The 25,046-nt window shown below is 40.6% G+C and overlaps 1 protein-coding gene across 1 annotated transcript in view; it reads left to right on the forward strand.

Moving 5' to 3' along the window:
* Nucleotides 1-23,029, forward strand: part of LOC105933119 (vacuolar protein sorting-associated protein 13B) — a gene marked incomplete at both ends in the record, with an annotated part of 162,027 nt that extends 138,998 nt beyond the window's left edge. Inside the window, 6 exon segments of the mRNA XM_012872506.3 lie at nucleotides 2,608-2,792; nucleotides 11,884-12,080; nucleotides 14,331-14,512; nucleotides 16,672-16,892; nucleotides 16,986-17,117; nucleotides 22,899-23,029. Coding sequence (XP_012727960.2) covers nucleotides 2,608-2,792; nucleotides 11,884-12,080; nucleotides 14,331-14,512; nucleotides 16,672-16,892; nucleotides 16,986-17,117; nucleotides 22,899-23,029 — 1,048 coding nt within the window.
* Nucleotides 23,030-25,046: the final 2,017 nt, after the last annotated feature.

Consider the following 25,046-nt stretch of genomic DNA (forward strand, 5'->3'; position numbering starts at 1 on the left):
CCCAGTTTCAAGTCTTTCTTCCATGATAGCCCTCTACATAGCTCCATCCATCCACCTATAAACTGACCAGCTTCCTTTTCCCTGCTGAAAAAAAGCATCTCCACAGCTAATGCTGCCACCACCTTGCTTCCAGTAGGGATGATGATGTCAATATTGTTATTTGCAATATTAGGTTTGTGCCTCACACCAAGTTCTCCATGTAGGCAGAGAGCTCAACTTTGGTGTCATCTGACCAGAGCACCTTCTTCCACCTATTTGATGTGTCCTCTGCATGGGTTTCTCTCAACTATCACTTTCTTTTTGCCAGTCTTCCATAAAAGCCATATTTGGTGGCCAACTCGTGGTTATCCTGTCAGTAGATCCCCCCACCTGAGTTTTGTATGTTTGCTGCTCCCCCAGAGTCGCCATGACCTCATGGCTACTTATTATTAGTGACATTATTAATGATTAGTGGGCGGCAAGGTCTTGGTAGGTTTGCAGCTGTGCCATACTTTCTTCACTTTTGGATGAGGGGTGGATAGAATAGTTTTTCAGGTCACTCTATTGATCCTAACGCTTTTATGTAAAGATAAAGAGTCGATTAGAGTTGTCAACATTTCCACAGTTGCTGTATGAGGCCTTCTTTTCTCAGGGAACAGTGGGAATCCTGCAATGTTCAGGAGTCAGAGTGATATTAATACGGGAGCGTGCGTTACCTCTCATCTTCTATTGTCCAGCATTTTTAATTTTGAAACAAAAATAATTCCCGATTATTATTACGTTTAAAAGGAAGTGCACAAGCAAAAAGGGAATAAGTTAAAAGTCACTTAAAATGGCCATTAGCTTAAAAGCGAGTTGGATCAAAGCTCTCCGTTAAAAGACGTTTCATCAGGCATGTCCGCCTGTTTCCACTCTGACTAACTTTGTGTTTATTCCCTTTCTTTGTGCTTTGTGCACGCGCGCACACTCACAAATACACACAGAGACACTCGCAGCAACGTACACAGAGGATCAAACTTCTCTCTGGCTGAGGACCAGCCATCCACTCTGTCAGCTGTGGTTGAGGCTTTGTTTGTTGCACTGTTCCACTGCTCTTTGATGCATTTAATATTCTGGCTGAGGCTGAAGAACCTACAGTGGTGAACTGGAACCAAGAGGACAGTCTGTCTGCAACATGTTGTCAACAGTGAGAAAAGTCAGTGCCCCAAAGTACAGAGACGGGCTACGGGTCCCCTAGGGCCTAATTCAAAGATGGCGGGCTTGCATGAACAAAGTGTAGGAGAAAGGTGGTTGGAGAGGATGGGGAGAGTCACTGTCTCACTCAGAGGAGGAGTGAGACGGTGACTCACTTCACCCTTAGGGATTCAGCGCACACAAGTAACAATAACTTTGTTGTTTTCTTTGTCCACATTGTTTAACTAGTCTGAGGTTACCGGTGAAAAGGCCCTGCTGCTTGACATGAAGAAGAAACCCAGCCACGGCAGAGTGTGTGTTTGCACCCTGGGGGGTGGGTTGGGGGGGGGCAGACAAAGCAGCGGTTCCCTCTTTGCCTTTTTTCCCTCTTTCCTGGATAAACACGAATCCCAAACAGCAGCTAAGATGTAAGTCAAACATCACTCCGGAGTTTAGACCCGCTGCTCTCCAGCTGTTGCAGGTGCTTGGCACAGTTTAATCAATCGATGTTTACAGAATAGCAAAAATGTTTACTGAGGTCCTTTGTTTATGCAGAGTTTCTGACACACGTAAACATTCAGAAAATGCAGAAACTGGGTTTCCACATTTCTTTTTCCTTCTTTGCAGCACTGTGCAAGACTCTTGGCTAATCCCTATCGCGAGGACTTCTCACAGAAAGCAAGAACAGAAACAATTTGGAGAAACGTTCAACCAGAAATCCTGACAAAGTATTTTAGATGTTTCAAGGGTTTTAAGTCTGTAAATTCAGATTTTAGGTTAGGTGTCAATGTTCCATGATTTTCTTCCTCCGGTGTCCAGCCTGACCGTAGTTTGGCTTTCCTTTCTGTCTTGAAGTAGGCTTCAGGAAAAGCTTCTTTTTAGATGTTCCAAACTTTTCGTGACCCAAGGTTGCTCGCTGCCAGGAGTGTTAAACCCTGTGCTCAGCAGAGAGCTTCCTGTCACCCATGCTATAAAGGATCATTGTCAGGCCCTGTTTGTATTCAATGCTAGATTCTGACCATTTTGACAAAATTACAAACACAACCTGGCCCACATCACAGGACAGCCTTAATCTTCACTGATAACTGTAGCTGAATCTGTCACTTGAAGTTCTTATAGACTGTAATTTAAACTAAATCTTAAAATCTTCAGGTTCTTACTCCATGAGACCTTCTGCATCAGATTTTTTTCATCTTCTGATTCTAGATGATTTGCCATGCATCTGCCTTCTCTAACCATTTTGCCTACACCCAACCCCCCCCCCCCCCCCCCCCCCAATGTGGTCATTAATACTATTCTTGTGGGTCTTTGTGGAGTGAAGCACAGTGAAGTGTGTCAGCTGATGGACATGGGGCATCTCTAAGATCTTCACTTTCTTTCCTTACTGCTTAATGACATTTCTTTTGGCTTTTTGTGTTTTGACATTAGTGTCATTGTTATCATATTGTCTTTCAGGGTCTCAAAAACTGCCAGGAGCCCATGAGGTGGTGTTTTACAGTGAGACAGAAGAGAGTCCGGGGGTGATGCTGTGGAGATACCCTGAACCGCGTGTCCTTACCTTTGTCAGGATAACGCCCGTCCCCTTCAACACCACTGAGGACCCTGAAATAAGCACAGCTTACCTGGGAGACGTCCTACAGGTAAAAAGAGCTCTCATGCATCTCCGGCTCAAACACTCGTCTTCTCCCTTTCTGCTTTTCACATGAACCCCATTGCAGCTTTTTACTGTAAAACTCCAAGAAAGTGAGGCTGGTGATTTATCAAGCAGCTACGTGTTGCATGTGTATATTTATTGCTTCAGTTGTATTGGGATGTCTGCTGCTAGGTTGGGGTTAGACGAAGTAAGACGAGAAGAGAATCCATGCGTCCCTCTCCCAGAGCCCTGCCTAACATCACCTGCACTGAAAGAGAAGTAAACGGTTTTAGATCTGGGCTGGATGCCATTGTGATTCCCTTGTCAGGAGTCGTGTTACTGAATGACCGAGACCTCTGCTGTCTCTCCAAACTTGTAATACATGCTCAGACAGCTGTGGAAGTCATTCCCTGCTCTGGTGTGAATAGCCAGGTGCCTTCAACCCCAGATGAGGTTATATTTTGGCAGTTCGTTGCAGCTACTGAGCCTGCAGGGCCTCGGTGGGGGTTAGAACATCCTTGTTTTCCTCCTATCACTCATCTCCTGTCTTTTTACCCACTGCCTCACTGTCCAGATAATTGCTTTAAATAAAGGATGGATCCCAATTTGTTCTTTTAAACTCCTCTCCATATTTTTTTTCCCCCCTGAAGCCATAACACGATGCTGTCATAGCAACAGTTAAACACATTTTTTAAACTTTCCATTTTTCCTAGCATTGTACTGTATGTAAATCATGTTTTTCAAATTAATAAATGCCCTTTTTCTTTTCAGATTTTTGTTATTGTTATTGCTGAATTTAGCTTTATTTATAAGCTGTAGTCCAGCCGATGGTTTATTCATGTCTGGATTGTTGTGATAAGATACAAGAATTCATTAAAACAGAGATAGAAGATTTGATTAGAGTAAAATAGTACATTGTAGCAGTACTATATTGTTTCTTAGGGTGTTTGACAGTTAAAGAAATTCAACAGCAAAGTTTTGTTTATCATGGCTCGTATTAATTATAATTAATTCACGTATTGTTATCAACATTCATATTATAATAAAATAGCTTGATATTATTTTTGTCTTGAAATGAAAGACAGACCTAATCTTATTGCTTGTTCTGCCTCTTTGTGGCTATTTTTACATGATATGATCTGTTCCTTATGTTAAGTTACGTTCCCTCATTCTTTCCTTCTGCTTTTCATCGTTGCTTATCTCCCTGGTTCTTTTCGGACTCCCACAGTCAATCCACCTACGGTGCAGATGTTCACTCTGTTTATGTGTGCCGGCCCCAGAGAGGCAGGACATTGGAAGGTGCTGCAGCTGTGTGACTTTTGAGGGAGGCCCCCACAGCTGTAACGACTGCAGTGAGCAAAATGCTAAAGCCTCTAGCTGATTGGCCGCGTATTGGGTTACAGTAAGGAATGATGGGAGCTGATGTGTTTAGTAGGGGGAGGAAGTATAAGACGTAGTTATAGTAAGGATAAGATTAGGTTGGGTAATGTGAGTTGATAACACAAAGGAACATTTGAAGAGATAAAGATTCAGTGACGGGGGAGAAAAAAACACTAATTTGTTCCTCCAAGGCCAACAGAAGTATCGGTACAAGATCTATGAGAGGATTTAGCAAAAGATGTTTGTCACTCACCAATGAAATTTGAAGCAGATTGATTTTGACTTTATCTTTTCTGGCTGATAAAGTAGTGTGCAGATACTCCCCCATACACAGAAAAACATCTGCAACACTGAAGCAGCGTGTAGTGCCAGCCTTTCGTTATTTGCCTCATCATTTGTTTATAGTTAACAAACATTTTTGTATGGCTGTGCACATCATAGAGGCAGAAGTATTGGAAAAGGAGTTTGATTAACATGTGGTTTCCATATCTTTCTTCTCTTGTCTTCTGTCAAATAGTTATTGGATGTGACAATTCTGTTAAAAGGAGCCAGGTAATGGGAGTGTAAGCGGCACGGTGCTGAAAAGATGACACTCCAGGCACAAAGCTATTACTGAAAGCCATTGATATGGGAATTAGAAGTAGATATCTTTTTTTTTTCTTTTCTTTTTTTTGAGAGAGGCAACACTAATATGGAAAATGGACAACACTGAACAAAGAAAACAGCTAATAATAAATACATTTACGCTGTGCAAGTTTTGAGTGAAACTAGGAACCTGGGCTCCAACCAGGCATCAGTCATGAATCGACTACCTCATTATCTTTGTTGCACACCTGTAAATATCCAAACCATGCTTTTATGACGCCTTGCTTTTTATCTAGCCTTTCGGCCATTAGAGTGATGAGCATGTAGCGAAGGAAAAGCTGGGTTAGTGCCTAGCAGTCATTGGGTGAGGGGCTGGATATGCCCTAAACAGGTCACAGGTCCATCACTGTTCAGCAATTTCAAAAGAACAATCTGAAGATGTGGCGTCCATTTTTAGTCAGGTTTTTGTAGAAGCAGCTTTTGTTGCCACTACAGCTGCAAGTATTTTGTGTTTGCTCTCAACTGGCTTTTCACAGCAGAGACTGAAAATTGAGTTTTGCAAAACAGCTGAAAGGCTGTCAGGTTGGACAGATTGGAGATCATCTGAACAGCCAAGTCTTCTTGCCCCTGATTCTCAATTGGATTAATGCCTGGACTTTAACTGGGCCATTTTAACGAAGAAATATTCATTGATCCAATCTGTTCTCAGTTGAGGGTTTAACTCAAATACGTACAGTTTTCTCCATCACCTCCTGGATGGGGATGTTGGTTTGTACACTGGCTACTCAGAGGAGAAGAAGAAAAGAATCAAAGCAGGAGAATAAACTTCTTTCTATCAAAGATATCGATGCAGTTTTGAATCTGAGTTGCTCTCGAGATTTGACTCGTCCTTTTCTTATTTTCTGTGTGTTTTGTATCACCCTTAGAATGGGAGTGTTACTGTCAGTGGGCAGAGTCACCCTGACACAAACATCTGAGTCCTGGCAGACCACAGTGGGCAGATGCAAATGAAAACTCTTACATGAGACAGACTTTGCCGTTAAGTGTACAGTGGAGCAGACCTGGATGAATAAATTTGACCTGAGGATCGTTGCACCCAAGTTTAAAGTTTTTCAGGGTTGCCCTGTGTTTAGTGCTCTGATCAGCTTCCCTGTTGCTGCTGAACAGAATCCCCACTGCATGACGCTGCCACCGCCATGTTTCACTGCAGGGACAGTGTCTTCATCTGGAAATGCACTGATAGTTTAGCCACACGTACGGTTTTAATGAAGGCCAAATATTACATAATGGATAAAACTTTACAACTGTCATTCTTTTTAAAGTTATTAAAATTATATTCAAAAATAAATAAAATATGGTATGTTTTTACCACTTTATGATTATATTATTCTAAGCTCAAGCTATTTCTGCATAGTTAATAGAAGTGCACCATATTTCCTAGTAAGTTATATTATCTTGTAGTTCTTTGGATCCCAGATTTATCTAATTTAAAAAAAGAGCAAGTGTCCATAATTACACAGTAACTGCTAAGTTTTTGCTCTAATGGAGTTTCATATATTTATCTTCATCTCGGTGCTGAGAGGGAACCTTGAGAGGGAGAAACAGCACTCTGATTTTCTCAGGCCTATAAAGTTACCATGAAGCCATTTGATGGTGGAAACTGATAGATGTGAAGAAATGGAAACTGTAAAGGTAGGGAAAGAGAAGTAATCTGCAATAAAGAGAAAGGAAATTAGCATTAGACTGTCTGGTCATTTTATAGCATGCCATGTAGACAGCATGTTTATTATAAGTGGGGGTAGGAGGGATAGCATGCGAACAATTAAATGGACACTCACTTTGTTGTGCCACTCAACCTCCTTGTCACCTATTTTTCTGTCCTTGTCATTTCCAGACACTGCCTCCCTCTCCTTCTTTGTTGTAGTTCTCCTCTCAGCCGTATGTAATAGATGAGCAGGAGAGGGGCTGAATGGGGGGCTTCACTTCTTGCCTTGCTGCTTGCCTGTCCCCAGAGCAGATCGTATTAACATTTTATAAAATCAAGATTTCCTGCATTTAAATAGTTGTGGTTTCCCAGCTGGTTCCAGTATCTCAGAGGGGAAAGTCAAACCACCTTCCATTACTCAAAGTCAGCTTGCTGCCCGTGCTGTTTCTTGTATCCAGCATAAAGGCAGCAACATCACTATGTTGGCTAGCTGGGGTTCAGCTAGAACCCAACAGACCCACAGCTTTCCACCTGTGGGTTGCGTCGTGAGCGTCCACTGGAGGAAACGCAGGCTGGATCAGCCTGACCCCAACTTGGGGAAAGAGGAGGAGATGGAAGAAGCTAAAAAGAGAGCAAGGAGCTGCGTTCATCAGAATTGTGCAGACTACGTTCTGTCTTCATTTGGGTGACTTTTACCCACACAGCTTTGTTCTGTGTGCAGACGGGTTAGCTTTATCATCCACTTGCTGCTCAAAAAGTTTCCAAACTGCTCTGACTTTTTCAGACAAACGTCACAGCAGCTGCTCCCCCGCTGCTGATTTTATGCATGGCAGTGTCAGGCTTGCCTTTCATGTGCCAGCTAAGCTGTGCTGCAACCGAGGCCATGCTCGCCTGAGACAGATACAATAAAGATGTCCCGCTATGATCCAGAAAGCTGCAGCTATGACCATTTTAGGAGCTGCTCTTTCTGTCCCGTTTTTTTTATGAGAAACACACTTCTACCCCCAAGCTTACCGCCTACGACACACGTTTTTATTTTGATTGGTGTTCGCTTTTTTTACGCTGTTTGGTCCCGTGCTTGTTGTCGGGAGTCGGACTCTGATGTGAGATCGTGGGATTTGTCGCTTCAGATAAACGCGTTGAACCAGAATGAGCAAGGTGGTCTCACAGCCAAGATAACTATTATTTTAGAAGGACAGTGCTCAAGCAGACCTGCTTTAGTCCCAACTAATGCACTGTAAAAATAAAAGACTTTCCATGTGGTTAATTTGATCTGGAGCTTCTACACCTCATCCACCAAAAACTCGACTTCTTTTCCAGTTTCCAGTTTGGCTTTTAGGAGGAAAAACAACAAAAATAATAGCTTGACTCAGCGTGGGCTTGTTCCTGATTTTCCACACTGATTAATGTTAACATATATCAGCCCATATGAGACAGCATAGCTGGAGTCATATTCAGAACAATTTTCATTGCATTTACTGAATAAACATTTGCTCAAGACAATGTCAATTCAATTTGTCTTTTAGCTGATAAGAGGTAGCTCGCTGTGGATTTTTTAGGCATATAGGCATAAGAGAAACAACATAATAGCAGTGTTGATATTGTTAATAAAAATAATGGCACACGATGTTGTGGTTGTCAGCAGCTACGATCTCAGAGCGAGCTGAGGGAGTCTTCAGTTGCAGAAACAGTTTTGAAATTTAGCAGCCATCGCACTTTGGCCAAACTCAGAACTTGAAATAATTTGGTCCTGTTGTGTATTTGCTTTAGAGTGCCTGCCTTTAGTTAACCTTCTGAGGAGCTGGGATTGTTCAAACATATCCAGAAAAATAAATCTCAGCAGAGTGGTAGGTTGTAGCTTTTCCTAAACAGAGCTGGGTGTCAGGAATGGAAAGATTTATGTAAGCTGCCAACACTTCGGAGTTTGAAAATATTTGTACACAGTTTGGAATATTTAACTACTTAAAAAATCCTCAACATGGTTTTCAAGGCCTTTGAACCCCCCCTCCCCTCCCCCTCCCAAAATGAGACCCAAAACACTTTAGACCTGATTTTGACTGATATTTTGCCCAAGGTCTAGCTGCCAGGCTCACTTTGTTGAATGTTTGAGGGAAACACAGATTGGACTCATCCAGCTGGGGGAATGTCAGCTATTCAGCCTTGCATATTGTTTTTCAGATAAGGTACACACTCAATCAGGCAGAGGAAACTGACACTGCCCACGCTGCATCATGTACTTGCACACAAACGCACACCTGTGTATACACATATGATTTCCTTTGTCTTTCACAGAGCTGGAATAGTCCTGCTCTTGGATATATACATATATACAATCCGTTGGATGTCTGTCAGGTGCGCTCACCTCCCAAACCTTTTCCACCTCCCTTCCAACTGTGATTTGGTCGTCATTCATCTCGACTTTCTTTCCACAGCCAGAACTGCAAGTGGACAGAAACATGACGCACATTCAGCCATGCACATGTATTTCGCTGTGCCATATATGCCTTAAATATCCATGTCGTCATATGTATAGGATATCGCAGGTGCAGAGAAGGAGCATTGCACGGTGCTTTAGCAAAGCAGCTCTGGGATTTCTCAGAAGGGATCCAGTGAGTTTCCGCTCTGGTGGCTCGGTGTTGGGATTGCGGGTGCACAACTCTGTCAGGTACAATTAGGAGGAGTTGATTCTAGGAAACCTGTGTGACAGTTCATACATGATGTAAGCTTCACTTACCTCATCCGCCTGACAAGTGTGTGTGTGTGTGTGTGGGGGGGGGGCAACATTCCCAAGGGTTTGGTAGTTGTCCAAGGAGCTCTGTACCTGCGGTGAACAATTCGCTTGTTAACACACACACACACACACACACACACACACACAGTTATTCCCGACTGCCTGCTGTTCTTCAGGTGTGTTCTTAGGAGCGCTCTGCCACTTTTGATCCATCAGTAGCAACGCTGTGTAGGCGGTCAAGGGAACGTGTGAAGCTGCTTTAGTTCACACAGCAGAACGGCACACATCTATTTGGCATGGAGCCCTCCCATTCATCACATCTTCTTTAAAGGAGAACATGAGCAGAAGCTGTTGTTATTCAGTGTGAAAACCGGCCACAGCTTTTCAGCACTGATGACTGTCAAGTATTAGGCATCTGGCCACGCACTGTTATGGTGGAGATGAGTTGCATTCCTTCTGTGTTGGTGGTCTGCTGTCAAAGTGCTGTCATTTATTTATTCATTTATTTTGACTAGATGAGAACTTGTAGATAGTTTTTGTCGACTTAAGGCAATAAAAGGGCTGTAGTTGATGCAGCCCTAATGATTGTTCTGTATTAAACACACACTGAGAGCAGATCAGGTGTTTCTGAGTAGAGGGGATTTAAAGGTAAAATGCTGCAGTGTGCGTATATATATATATATATATATATATATATATATATATATATATATATATATATATATATATATATATATATATATATATACGGCTGTTTGAACACAGTTTGAGTACCACTGACGGGACAGGTGTACTACTATTTTGATTTGAGGTGAATTATTGTGAGGGGAAGTCAGCTTTGGTCTTGGCCTCTCTTGGACTAGCCTTTAGCTTAAATCCAAGTAATCTGTTCATTAGCAAAGGTATTTACTCCAGATAAGATGCGATCTGCTTATAACCCTTTTTAACAGATCCTGAAATCCTTGAATACATCCTAATCTATTCCTGTAAGGGTCCTGAAAGTAGCAGTGTTTGATGTTCAGCAGTCCACGGCAGTTTTTAATATTTAATCTGTAACTGCAAGAATCCAAAAAGCTGTAGTAGGCCTACCTGTAGAGTTGTAACAATTACATGTTTACAATGGTTACATCAAAGGTAGTTATAAAGATCTGTTTGTTTGAAAGGAATAATTAGTCCTGGGTCTTGATTTTCCAAAAGTTGTGGTTGTTTAATAGACATTGCAATGGTTATAGATGACAATGTCTGTGAGAATAACAAATGTTAAAAGTGTTTTAGTTTAAGAGGAAAAATATTTCTAAAATGTTCTCTAGCAAACTTGATGATGGATATCTGAAATTGTGCTTTAAAAGTGACATTTTATATTTGCGTTTCAGTTAGAAATGTAGATTTATCTCTGGTTTTGGAACTGGATATTTAAGAAACAAAAGAAAAGTGCAGTTTAGTGTTTTGTCAGAGGCATTTCCTCGTCTCTCAAAACTGTCTCTAAACTGTTTGCCATCTTTAACATTTTTCTTTGTTTTGTTTATTACATACTGTCTGACTATATGGAAGAAAAAAGGGCAAAGTAAGAACTATGATAGACCATCTTGCTTAAGGGATTGTATGTGCTACTCATAATGAAGGTTGAAACGGTGGAAATTGGTCATAAAATTGTTTAGAGGAGCAAACTAGAGGTCAGGGAATACAGCACTATAAACTACTATTATAACTATAAACTACTTGAACATAAATCCACCCACAGTCATTCTTAAGTCTGATTGGTCTGGCACAAGTTCCTTTATCTGCTGTATTCCTCCAGCAAAAGCCTTGTGAAATAATTATATTGTAAATAAATGACCACAGTTTCTCTCCTGGGAAATTTTCTTCATCTGCATTTGTTGGTTTGAGTGACATTCCCACCAGTGCAGCTTAGCTGCCAGGAATGGGACTTTGATTGAGAGGTTGCATCCATTAATCTGATTGGTTGAAGAATGACAAACCAAGCTCTGATTGGCCACAAGCACATAGAGCTGTGCCTTGAGGAGAATCTTTAAGTATCATATTAGAGAAAAGCATGAAGTCACATGGAAGCCAAAAGTTTAAAACCATGCAGACACACTCCTGTGTCTGGTGCCCCTCTCTGTTGAAACATTGATCTTAGGAGGCCTACACAACTCCTAAAAATCCACAAAAAAAATCTAAATTCAGACACTTTTATTAGTGAACAGATGTGATCATTTTATTTTGTTATTTATGTTTACTGTGTCAACTGTTTCCTGAAATTTGGGTGGGGCAGCAATTTTGGATTAACAAACACTATTAGGTTAGCAGAAGGTTGCCTTTTTCCAAACTCATTAAATATAATAGAGCTTTTCCAGACATTCAGCAGCCATTGTTTGGTTCAGACTGCTGGTTGTACTCTTTTTCACATTGTAAGTACATTATATTAAATTGGGAATTAATCTTTGCAACTTATTTTTTGTTGTTTGGTTTTTTTGTGGGTGGACAAAAAAAAAACATTTGAAAGTATAGATGTTCATACAATTACATTAGCTACAGAGCTCAACAATAAACCAAATGCCAATCTTAGAATAAACAGTGAAAAAAAAAAAAAAAAAGAATAAACAGTGAGCATACCTAAAATTACGCACCTAAATAAGATGCATATTTAAGAGTTGCTGTTGGAAGTTATGTAAATTAGCGTTTCATTGCTTTCAGGTACCATGCAGTCTGGAGTACTGGGACGAGCTCCAGCAGGCCTTTGTCCCATACCGGGAGTTCAGCCTGTCAGAAAGCTGTGCCTGCCAGCTGCAGCTGCCTAGTCTCAGCCTCACCGATCAGCAGAAAGAGCTGGTGGCCTCCGACCTCTGGAGGATCGTGCTCAACCATAACGGAGAAGGAGGAGATGAGCAGAGGTGAGGCTAACGCTGCTTTGCTATAAAACATGTGACTGTATGTTGACGTCTGTGTCTGATTGGAAAGAGTCCTCTCCTGAGTCGGATTTCATCTTTTCTCATTAGAGAAAACATAACTGAATAACTGTTCCTGTTTCTGATGTTTTATTGCTACCGTTTTTTGTTTTTCCTTTATTGTTTATAGTATTGTTTTTTTTTTGGTGTTGGGGGGGGGGGGGGGGGGGGGGCTCTGACTATATTAAATTTTAACATCATCCCTTTTAGTCTAATTCCACAGGTTACAAACTGTGTTCTCTGTGGAGAATAACACTGTCTGTGTTTGTCTTGCTCATATATGGAGAATTTTTGTATGCTTGGTTTATTCTAAGGGGGTCCAAATGACAAAACCTTCTTTGTGTTTTCATAAATAAAAATACATTTTAAACTGCCAACTTTACCGGTAATAGTGGCTAGCAGATCATTCATATTTTCTCTGTTGTTCTGTTGATGTTTCTTTTTCCTATAACATATTTATACGTGGTGGGGGGGGTTTCTTCAGTGCTTTTTGAAACCGAGTGCAACCTTAAATGATCAACCCCATTAGGACAACAAGGCAACTTATTTCCTTCAAAATAAAGGTCTTAAACACAGATAAAATGAGATGTCAAGCTTAACATGCACACTTCCAGAGTGGCATTTAATATTGTGAGATTCCATGGCTCATGGTTAGACCTCGGTTTTAAGCTGGGGTCTGTAAGACGAGACGTGCTGCAGAGTACAAACATATTTAGTGTATGCATCTCTAGCTGTGTTTGATAAATGAGTACACCCAACCTTAGAAAGGAGCTTATTAGAACGTACATCAGGTATGTGTGGTTATACAGTCTCTGTGAGGAAAAACAGAGGCATAGTGCTCCCAGACTGCAGAGCACAAAGATCTAAAATGTGTCCCTCGCCCCACATCTGGTGTGCAGGAGCAGGGAGCGGGCTTGGAAGGCGTTCAGATAGGCCTAATGAGATTTCCCAGCACACCAAGTGCCTGTCAGGGTCCATCCGGATTCCTTCCTGCTTACCTTGAGTGTATCTAATCGACGGGAAGCTCAGGGGAAGCACAACGAGTCAAACCCCCTTTAGGTTGACTCGTGAGCCGTTAGGCCTTTCTTAGCCCAGGCTGGCCTGGGCTGGATCTTACCGAACTCTTACACTTCACAGAGCGTTTTCTTACTTCATTCTTCTTGCTGCCACTGGTTTCTTTACTCATTTCCCTTGTGTCTGCCTTAGCCTTCTGTTACTTCTCTGGGGTTTTAGAAAAGTTTCTGCTTTTTAATCTGGCATTTTCTTCTGTGTTTCTTTTCTTATCTTCATTCTTTTTTTCTTTCATTTCCATTTTTACTTCCTTTTGGGATTTAGAGAAGCTTTTGTATAAAAGAAGTGCCAAGTCCACATTATGTGTGGTTTAAGCAACTTCAACACAGATCTCTCTTCAGGACCATATACTGTGTAAAGTCAAATAAACATCTGTATTTCATTACAATCATACCCCAAACACTACATTTCCTTTATGTTTAAATTATTTGTCTTTTTTGATCAAAACTGATTCCCCTTTCCTTACCCCCTCATTTCATCTGCCATACTTTAGTTTCCAGCAGAAAAATAACTTGGCTGCCCTGCCAACTGGAAGTAATGAAAATTGTCAACATATGATGGTTATCTTTTTAAGGAGCGCTCTGCTGGACCCGCATTTTTCACTTCTTTAGAGTTTTTCCTCTCAAAGTGGATCATGGTAGCAGCAAATTATGGAACAAATGGACATTCATTTCAACTCCTTCCAGTTCAACATCATCAACCTGACTTGCAATTAATGTCCACCAAGGGGTTTTCCTGGAAACTCTGGCTGTAATCATTTACCTAACAACCCTGGACAGTGAGGAGGCCCTTTCTACATTATTGTCTATTTCAGTCCAGGATTCCTGAACAGCCCTGGTGTTTGTCTTGATATATGTGAAGATCTCACACAATTCTTTTAAAAGATGTATGAATGTTATTTTTATTCCATATTCCTTAATAGATGAACTAATACTTTTTATGTTATTGCACAGATTGATTTAGAGAAATCTCCAACTGTTTCTTTGCAAATGGCCAGTTATGAGAATTGTCTTTTAAATATATCTCTATTACTTTCACTGGAAATATCTACATGCTGATTAAGCAGTATGTGATTTTCATCATCATGATTAGCTGTTTTATTGAACCAACGTTTCTCCTCTCCAGTTCAGACAGTGAGTGTGGGTCCCAGCTCCCATGTGACCAGTTGGTGTCCCCAATAGCACTGGCAGCCTGTACCCGTGTGGATTCCTGTTTCGCTCCCTGGTTTGTCCCATCATTGGGTGTGTCCTTACAACTAGCACAGCTGGAGGTTCACCTTTGCCATCACCTTGAGCAGCTGGGTACAGGTAAGCTGGAATAAACAGTACTGCATCACCAAGTTTCCTGTCTCACCAAAAATTGTCCCTAATTGTAAAAATCTGGGGAAACACTTGTTTTCTCTGCTTTTTGGTCATCTAATGTTCATTACCTAAACTACAGTTTAACAATTTGGTAACAGTTATATGCTTTGCAAAAGAATTCACGCCTCCTGAGCGTTTTCATATTTTCTCATGTTATAGCCAGAAACTTCAATGTAATTTATTGCAGTCAATATTGCAGATCAACAAACACAAAGTAGTGAATAGTTGTAAAATAAAGTTAAAATGATTGATATTTTTACAAATTTCTTTGCTTATAAAAATCAAAAATATTGGCCCAGTGTTTGTATTTTGCCTCCTTTACTCTACTAGCCCACTTAAAATCCAGTGCAGGCAGTTGCCTTCAGGCTATTTAGTACATAGAGTTCACCCGTGTGTTCTCAGTATAAATCCAGCTTTTTTGTGAAGGCATCATGGGTTAAACAGCAGAATGAGGACCAAGGAGCCCAGCAGACAGGTCAGCCATAACTTCGTGGAGAAGTGTAAAGCAGGGTTTGCTTATGAAACTAAATCTAAAGCTTTGAATGTCGCCAGGAGCTGCATGAACTAGAGAAGCAGCTAAGAGGTCCTCTGGTGCAGCTGCACAGATCCTGTGGAGCTGTTGAACATTTGCTCCATAAATCTGACATTTAACAGCTTAAGACCTGAGAGTCTTGGTCCAAACATATGTTTTAGACACCTGAAAAAAGGCTGAAAAAATGTGTTCCTCTTTAAACAAATGTTTGATTAGTTGTAAACCTCAATAACAGGTTTGCCAGGGGACAGATAAAAATATGTTTAAAGAGAAAGTGATCATTTTTAGGTATAAAAAGCCTATGTTCAGACTACAATTCTTGGGTCTTAAGAGGTTAAGATGTGAAAGAAGGTTCTCTGGTCAGGTGAGACCAAAACTGAACGTTTGACCTACATGCTGCATGAAAGGTTTGGTAGAAAACTAACGCTGCACATTACGTTGAACACACCATTGCTCTGATAAACTGTAAAGGTGTTGGCGTCACGGTTTGGAAATATTTTTTCTTATCAGGAAAAAGAAAGCTGTTGTCGACAGGAAAATGCATGGAACGAAAATTGCAGCGGAAGAGGCTGCTTAACACTTGATATTGGGACAGAGGTTCACTTTAGAGCAGGACAACAACCATGAGCATACAGTCAGAGCTACAATGTTACAGTTTACACAAAAGCACATTCATTTGTCAAAATGGTCCAGTTAAAGTCCCCATCTAAATCCAAATGTGAATCAGGACTTTAAAAGCGATGTTTATAGACATTTCCCATACAACCTGACTGGGTTGTATGGGAAGTGTTCGACCCCCCCAGCCCTGGCCCACACACACACATACACACACACACACCTTGAGAGCGAGGCACATCCCTGAATTTATGAATCACGACTTGAAAAGCGATGTGTCCGTATTTTTGTGTTGGGATGTTCAAAGCCGATGGAAACTTACTCCAAAAGACTTGGCTATAATTTCAGTGAAAGTCAGTTCCACAAAGTGTTGACCCAAGAAAGTGATACAAATGACATACTTTATTACGTACCTATTATCTTCATGTGTAGAAAAACAACTATTATTTTCCTTTCACTGTTATGTGCTACATTATGTTGGTCTATCACATAAATCCCAATGAAGTTTGTGGCTAAAATGTGACAAAATGTGAAAGAAGTTTAAGGGTTATCATTATTTTTGCAAGGTATTGTACGTTGAAGCCTGCTGTGTGACTGGAAGGGTTACGGTTTCTCTTGTCAACAACTCATCTTCTTATACAAAACTCAAATGCAGACATTGTTGTATTTCTGCATTTCCTTGTTTTTTTCTGTTCTCCTGAAAATGAGTCGGAAACTACTGCACCTGTGGAGAATAAACATATATGATTAGACTTGAATTAACCAAGACCCATGTTGTGTCTCAGATTATAGCCTTTCAAATTTCTGAGTGTTGATTGGTAGTTGGTTCAGTTCTATTACATTTGCACTTAAATTTATTTGGAACATTCAAATAACAATTTTGCTCTGTTTGAGATTGTTTTATAGCTGAACATGTGTTTGATGATCTTTAAGTTGAAATGTTTTTTCTTTCATGCAGTTCCATCAAGGAAACTTCATCCCTTCCTGCCAGACAGGAAGTTACCTCAAGAACAAGAGTTCATGGTGATTGGTTCTCGGGAGCCCCAGGTCTTCGTGCGTCAGTGGAACAACGGACCTCGTCGCTGTCAGGAGATGAGCTTTTCCACCCAGCTGGACTGCAAACTACTGGAGTACCGAAACCTAACCCACCTGCAGTTTCTCCAGTCCTGTGCACTGCGGGTTAGCTCAGCAAAACTCTGCTCAAATATTTCAATTGTTCAGGAAAAAAAACTCAAGGCATGTTAATTTGAAACTTTATATTTTTCTTTTTAGGGACAGGCGACAGCAATCAGCTGCCCCCAGAACACCTCCTTAGCTGTTGACGTGTTTGTGGATCCCATGTTCCTCAATATTAGCCAGTATGCCATCCACACCATGGACACTGCAGTGCTCAGCTGGCAACAGGTACAGACAGTTTATGATACATCTCTCCTGATGGGTGAAAATGACCTCTGTCAGTCAGCCCCACTGGGCTGGTACCTAAAAGATCTGACCAGTTGGACATTTATTTTATTTTGCATCCTCTCAGAACAAGTTTTCTCGTTGAGGACGTAAAAAAAGGAGAAAAAACACATTTTATTTTGATGATTCATCTTTCTCTTTTATCGCTATGATTCATTTGGATATTGTCTACACAATTAAGTTTTTAAAACGGGATGAAGTATAATTTAAACAGTCAGCTGCACAAAGTCAGCTCTTTAACACACGCAGGCGCAACGATACCCCAAACATGGATCTAACACTTTCCCACAAACCTTTGTTCTGGAGGAAAATGTTGCAGACATACAACCTACATAATTTTACTGTGCTCAGCATCTTTATAAAAACGTTCTTAGGACCTCGTGCGTCACAATTCTGTTGCTGTGGTTCACAAATAAACCTGCAGATATACCAAACCCTTGTTTCGTATCACCTCACTGGACGTGCTCTCATAAGAAGTTTTATATTCCTCTGATTTACCAGTGAATCAGTTGCGTTATCTGCTGCGTTTGTTTTGAAACTTACTTTGTTGGAGCTAAACTGCAGATGTACCCGACACATTGGACACACACATTTATACTGCCCTTCTGCGAACCAGGGCCCTATGCATTCTAACAGTGACTTGAAAGAGAAACTGTGTTAACTTTTATTTAGAAGTTGAGGAACTTAAAATCACATAAATATAATGTCCTTCTGTGCAGCACCCAGACTGTCTGTCTGTTGGGAATCTTTTGCCACTCAATGGCAGATAAGAAAAACGTAGTTGGTATTTGGGCTTCTTTAATTTGCCTCTTTTTATTTTTAATTCCAAAGATCACGGTTCCTAGATCTAAGAAGCCACTGATTATCAGAAGTAAAAGAGTCATTTTCTTGAGACGCGATGGTTGAAAGTTACGTCTCTCATTGTTGGACAAGGACGTTTATATATCAACTGATCAACGAATCACTGATATGGTTCTTTAGGTTTAAAGTTCAATTTCAACTATATACTTTCTACATTTAGATAATGGTGTCCTTCGGAGAATTATGGAGAGGTTTGGATATTGCCTCAAACTGTTTTGTAAGGCTTGTATGTAACTCCTACTGAGAGGTAGCATTAGAAATCATTCAAAATGTGCACAATCACAGAATACGTTAAAAGCTCTTTTGTCCCAGATGAAATATGAGTTAATTTGAGAAACGGAGCAGATTTCATGAAACTGATTCGGGTTGTCCGCCAGCAGTAATACGATTTTCAGAAGGGAATTGCCTTTCTGTTTGGTGTAAATTGTGACTAAGAGGATACCAGTGTTTGGTCCTCATCATTTCCCAGATCTCAGCTCTCAGCACTGTTTCTGGTAGCCAGGATATTTGTGTGAAGTGATGCCCATGAAAACATGGTAAAACTTGAGTGGTGACACCTGCCAAGACTTCATCTGGGTCTAGCTCCCCACCCAGATGTTTATTCTCTGTACGCACTTCCATAGACACACACGCTGGCTTTAGATCCAGTATCATGGCTCTGCTTTGCTTAGCTGTGCTGACTCATATACTGGCCTCTGGAGACACGAGGTTCTCTCATGATTTTACATGCGTGCAGGAACTCAGTGCCAGGTGAAAAAAAAAATAGCTGATGTTTTTCTAAAAACAGCTGTGGTCTTTTACCTGTGGAAAATAAAATTAAACAAGCTGTATAAAAATACGCCATGAAATGATTGTTCTGGCTTGAAGTTTATTACCTTGGTTTTCACTCAGTGACATCACTGAAGCTTGACTGACTGTTTACTGATTTGTCAAGTTTGGTCTGTGGCGTCATCATAGCACAAGTCATTGTTCCCTATTCCTGCTGCTTATTTTAGTCATAAATAAAACTTAAGACTGCTAAAATGAAAGGCCATTTAGGGCTCCTTTTTGAGTTAGTGGGACATGCTGCAACTTACTATTTTTGTGGAAACAAATGTTGGCCTTCAGGAGTGGCGTTCAATCCCGGTCCCCACCAATCCCTTATGCTTTGGTCTCAGCTGTAAAAAGATGAAGCTGGTTTTCTTGTCTCAGCTGATCTAACAGCAGGATTTCTATCCACTGCATTAACGCTAGCTTTAAAGTGCTAAATGAAAATTAGTGTCTTTGCTTATTTTACTGATGGAAATGTAGTTTTTGTGAAGGAATCTTGTTGTGGGGAGAAAATATTGTATATTGTATAAAGCTAAACACAAACTTGTCTGCTCAGCGTTAATTGAAAATAAATGTTTGATTTAGTAGTATGACAGCATTTTATTCAGCAGTATTCAGAGATGTTAAAAGGCTCTGTTCTTCTGTGACCAAAATGCATTTTTTTGTAATAATTCTCCAGTTTCATTGGGTCAAGGCTAACAGGCAGGCCTGTTGTGGAGTGACCTGCAGGGCCAGCGCTGAAACAAAGCAGAGTCCTCAATTAAAATTGTACGGCAACCTTACAACCCAGGCATAGTCATAACAGACCACTACAAACAGAACAGATGGACTCCTTCCAGAAGGATTGCAATAAATAGTAATAAAGCACTTTTTATTATCCTGACATAGTTACTTAGCAATGTGCCATAGTAATATCTGCAATATGCTGCTCTTGTTTCTAAAATAAAATCAATTTCCATCATTTTGCACAAGGCTAATTCTTGTTTTCAACATCAATTTCCTATTCACACCATATCATCAGAGCACAAGGCTGACCTGTGTCATTACTGGAACCTTCCTCACTCATTTGGAGCTTAATTAGGTCCAGAGGTTTTGTAAAAATGACAGTTTTAAAAAAAATGTAAAGGTTTTTCTTTTCTGTGTTATTTGCTTCATCTCCTTCCACTCAGTGGCCTCATGTGGCCCCAACCCTCAGGCCCCTGCCTCCATTTTCACCATTTGTCCCAAGTGCCCTTCTCAGGCTCTGCTCCCTTTAGTTCCTAACTCAAGGGAAGTGGCTTTGGTGGAAAGCCACACAATAGTCCAGCAGTATTTCCACAATGTGCTTTCTCACAGAACGGTCTCTGGCTGCTCCATATCCAAGTGAGACAAAAGAATTTTCTTCCCCATAATTTTAAGAATGTATTTTATTTTTCTCTGTTCTTTCCATGGTTCAGTAACTCTGTTTTTCTTTGCAACTGCAAAGAAAATAACGCAGATATCAAGTTCCTGCCTGCAGCAGACATGTGTACCAATTGGACCGTTTTTAGAAGAGCACATCAGCGTTTGTAGATCAGAATCTGGTTCGGTTTCTCGTTTACAATATTACTGTAACATCCTCTGCGTCCCATTTTATTTGCATTTTGTCTTGTATGGCAGCCATTATTTATAATCACTTTTCCAGACATTTTACGGTACCTTAGCCTTTTTATAAGGGCCTTACAGCTATGGGTTGGAGTCTGGATGGATTAGAGGAAGGGGTACTTTGATGCCTGGTAGGGCATTGTCTGACGAAGAAGCTGTCATCTTGTGCTCTTTTACTAGATTTATGAGCTAAGTGTTTAAATTTCTTTGTATTAGTGTTTATCTCCTTTAAGCCTCTACATACTTAAAGAGTGAGTGTGATTATAAAAAAAAAGCTTTCTGATAAGTGTATCACATTAGCTTGTGAATCAGAGCAGTAAGACGATACGGTCTGAGAGTGGGCTTAGCAATGGCATCTTAAGATGGCTGCAGGAAGTTTGTAAATCGCAGTGTCACATTCAACAAGGGGCACAGATAGTGTTCCACTATAAAACTGCAAATGCCTTTAAACTGGTTGCTGCAGCTGTCCCATCTATATTTTACTCTTTAACTCTCATACACACACACACACACACACACACACACACACACACACACGCATCTATCATCACTTGTTCTTTAAGTGGTGTAAACTTTCCCATCCGTTTTCAATCTAATCAACCACCCCGGGATCCCGAACGTGCTTGGCAGTCAGACTCTGAGATTTTACTGCCAGCCTTTTTTAACCATCACTGCCCTTCCTCTTCAGCAAAGTACTAGCCAGGTTTCTGTATTGTTTGTTAGCATATTTTAGTAATTATTGAGAAGCTGCAGGAGCCGCATTTGTGTGTGTGTGTGTCAAGAGCTGAACAGTGGGTGTGCAACAGAGACCTCATCAGGTCACTTGAGCCTTGAGGAGGAGCTCAAATAAATCTTGTATCATATTAACAGCTACAATCGAACTCATGTGCACCCTGTATTGTTTTGTGTTCTCTAGTGCAGGAGAGTTGACACTTACTGTCTCCTAATAAATACACTTTATTAATGGTTGTTAGTTACCAGCAGAATAACCTTCAGCCAGCAGTGGATCCAGAAGAGCTTTACTTTGAAACCTACACTTGCACTAGACAGGAAGTTCACATTACACATCGAACAAAGTAACAGATTGAAGTTCATAGGACTTTAGCTACAAATTGCAGTGTATTTTGTATTACTAGCTATGTTTACATGCACAAAATGTTAAAATCGGATTGAAATGTATTCGGATTAAAAGACAAAAAATAATAGGATTGTATCGTTTATATGGGCACACAATCAATTAATCAGATCATAATGTGTGTGTTTACGCACCTGGCTTTATTCAGAATAGAACCACTCTGACACACACAGTTATCCGATTTCCCTAAATAAAAAAAATTAAAAACACAGAATTATTTCCATCTTTGCTGAAAAACAAAGCAGTATTGTACGAGTTCATTTGTCTTCCGAGGGCCAGGCTGGACTTGCACCAGGTTCTAGTTACGGTTGAAATGTTACTGAATAAATAATAATTTTGAGCTCTTTAAATGTTTCAAGTAGAAAGGTGGTTGTATCTGGAACACAGACAGTTTTGCTTCCCGATGTATTTCCGCCACTGAACAATGTGGAAATACGTAAGGCTTATGTCAGGCACAACTGCACACTCAGGTTATTTTGCCACATTTAGAATAACTTGATCCTGACAAGCGTTTACATACACGCTGATCGGATTATAAATTGACATAAACCACCCCTCTTTCGGATTACAATTTCATTCTGATTGAGCTCAATCTGATCATCATATTCCGATTGGCTTGTTTGCATGATGCATTTTTATTCCGATCGGTCCTCTATTCCGGTTCCTTTTGTCCATGTAAATGTAGCTATTGTAAAGTGGAAGCAACATGTACATACAGTATAAAAATCTGAAAATTCATCTATATTTGACCACTGCAGTTACATTGTGCAATGACTCAGGAGACAATGCGGTTATATATAAGTCTTCAAGGATATATTTCTACCAGTTTTTGCACATCTAGAGATCTGATGGACATTTTTCGCGCACAGTCTGACTTTATGGGGAGCATCTGTGATCATCGTTTTTCAAGTTTTGCTGGAGGTTCTCAGTTGGACTTTTTGGACCATTCCAAACATACATGCAAATTTTAATCTCAGCTCTGACTGTATATTTAGTGTTGCCACTGCTGGTAGGTGAACCTCCGCCCCAGTCTCTAGTGATTTGTGTCCTCTAACACGTTTTCTTACAGTGTCTCCTTTTATTTAGCTCCATCCTTTTTCCTGTCAAAGTATTTTGCACGTAGGCTTGTGACTTAATGTAAAACATTTAAAGAATATGATTACCTTTGCAATATACAACCAGTCTTTATGTTTTTGATTATTCTTGTTACTACAAACCATCTGTCGTCTTTCCTTCACATCATGTAGAGCAAGCCACACTTCAACCTATCCCACATATCTTTTTCTTTTTCTCAGAATGGGAACCAAGATGCGGAGGAGCTGCTCTACAGTCACTACGTGATCTGCAATGACACAAATGAGATCCTGCGCTTTGGTCAGGTGGACACAGATGAGAATGTACTGCTGGCCAGCCTCCACAGCCACCAATACAGCTGGAGATCCCACAAGTCAGCTCAGGTAGAGCGCACACGCACATTCACATGGGTAGCCCAGAAGTTGGCAGATAGTCTCTAGAGCAAAAGTGGCCAAACAGCGGATCTGTTGATGTAACTGCAATAAGGAGAGCTGGACTGCAGACATGTGTAAAACATCCTCCTTGGTTAAAGAAGTTGAACGCAGGTGGAATTATTTTTTTTTTTTTTCAGAACAAAATATCCCACAACCACACAGGGCATTTAAAATGAGAACCATGCCAAATTAGCCAGGTCACTGTGAGCCACACATGAGGCAGAGCCGCACGTTCTCCTCCTCTGTTCTAGAGGACGGGAGATATCTGATGGATTTTCTGTTTTGGTTGCTTTTTAGCAAGACTGTACAGCCTTAACGATAATCTACAATGCAAATGAAATCCAGACTTTTTATGTGTTGTATGAAACTTGTTGAAATTGCCCTCCCTTGATTTTGAAATCCTTTTTGATGGCATAAGACTGCTTTCCTGAACAACTGAACCAATTATATAAGCGTACGTGGATCCATTTATGGATCTATTGTGTGACAGAATTTAGATGGCACAGAAACAAGAAGTGCAAAGACAATAGAAGATTTCTAACAGCTTGGATATACAAACATGTACAAAAACTTTCTGTGCCACATTCATTTGCATGTGTTGAATGGCACACGGGAATTTGTTCGCGTTGAGCAGAGCCCTGAAAATGTTGTCCTCAGAGGTTCAAACACACACACACACACACACACACACACACACACACCTTCATGGGTGCACAGCAGCTATCGGAGTGTTCCTGTCAGCGTTCTCAGACAGTTCCCTGACAGCATTGTTAAAGAAGATTGATTATATTTAACCCTTTGTGGTTTTGAGGTTGAGTGGAGGGTGGGCTGGTGATCTGTGGCATGTGTGCGCAGTGTGTGTGTGTGTGTGTGTGTGTGTGTGTGTGTGTGTGTATGGTGCGCACATGTTCCAGGACCCCCATGTGTTCCACAATGAGTGTGAGAAAGTCATGCTTGAGAAAAGACATGGCCATAATTGCTCACAGTAAGTCAATAAGTCAAGTTGTATTAATCATCGACCATGGTTAATCTGTGCTCTTACCTCACTCTCACTCACACACACTCTGTGAGTGGCAATCTGGCATATCGACACAGCGAATACCACATCTCATTTTAGCGGTGAAGCAAAATGACCTCTGCGTTTTCAAGGATGTTTTGGATGAAAGATTGTCCAAGCGAGCCAAATGTCATCATGGATGAAGAATGTGATTCCAGGCTGGTTCTGTCATCTGTTATTCCATCATCTGTTTGTGCAATATAAAATGTGTGTTCTTAAGATGGACATGATTTGTGAAACTAGATAAAATAAGCAACAATGATGTTGCCAGAACAGCTTAGCTAACTTTAAGCTTGGTGATAAAAACCCAGCCAATGTGTCCGCCTCAGCAAATTGTAGCAAACACTCCTAATTACATTTTGGGGTTAGAAAAATAGTGACACAGATAAGAGTTAGGGTTTTATTTCTTTAATGGTTACATGGTCCTGCAAAGTGTTGTTGGAGCCCATAAAAATCCATTTTCAGGTGGAATTTTAAACGCTTGGGCTGTTAGCTGAAATCCCATGATGCTGTGGAGTATCGAAAACAAATCTGATCCCTCCGCAGCGTTATTCCTCTGTCGTTCACACCCTAAGCTCCTTTCTTTCTATATGTGGGTCTGCTGTGTACTTTAATACAAAATATCTGTACCCTCTGACCTCTTGGCTGTTTCACAGTTATGGTTTATTTACCTGTATATTTTCCTATGTTTTTTAATTCACTTCAGTCTGTTCTGTATTTGCCTTACATACGACTCAGGAGCCATGTGTTGGCTGGTATCTGGTCTAATACGCTGGACGTCGATTATCTATGTTGAATGTAATTTCAGACTCCCCAAACAGTGCCAGCCACATTCCATGTCGTATAAATGATGATAAATTATATCAAAACGGTCCTAT

Source organism: Fundulus heteroclitus, chromosome 3 (assembly GCF_011125445.2).
Source record: "Fundulus heteroclitus isolate FHET01 chromosome 3, MU-UCD_Fhet_4.1, whole genome shotgun sequence".
NCBI classification, from domain to species: Eukaryota; Metazoa; Chordata; class Actinopteri; order Cyprinodontiformes; family Fundulidae; genus Fundulus; species Fundulus heteroclitus.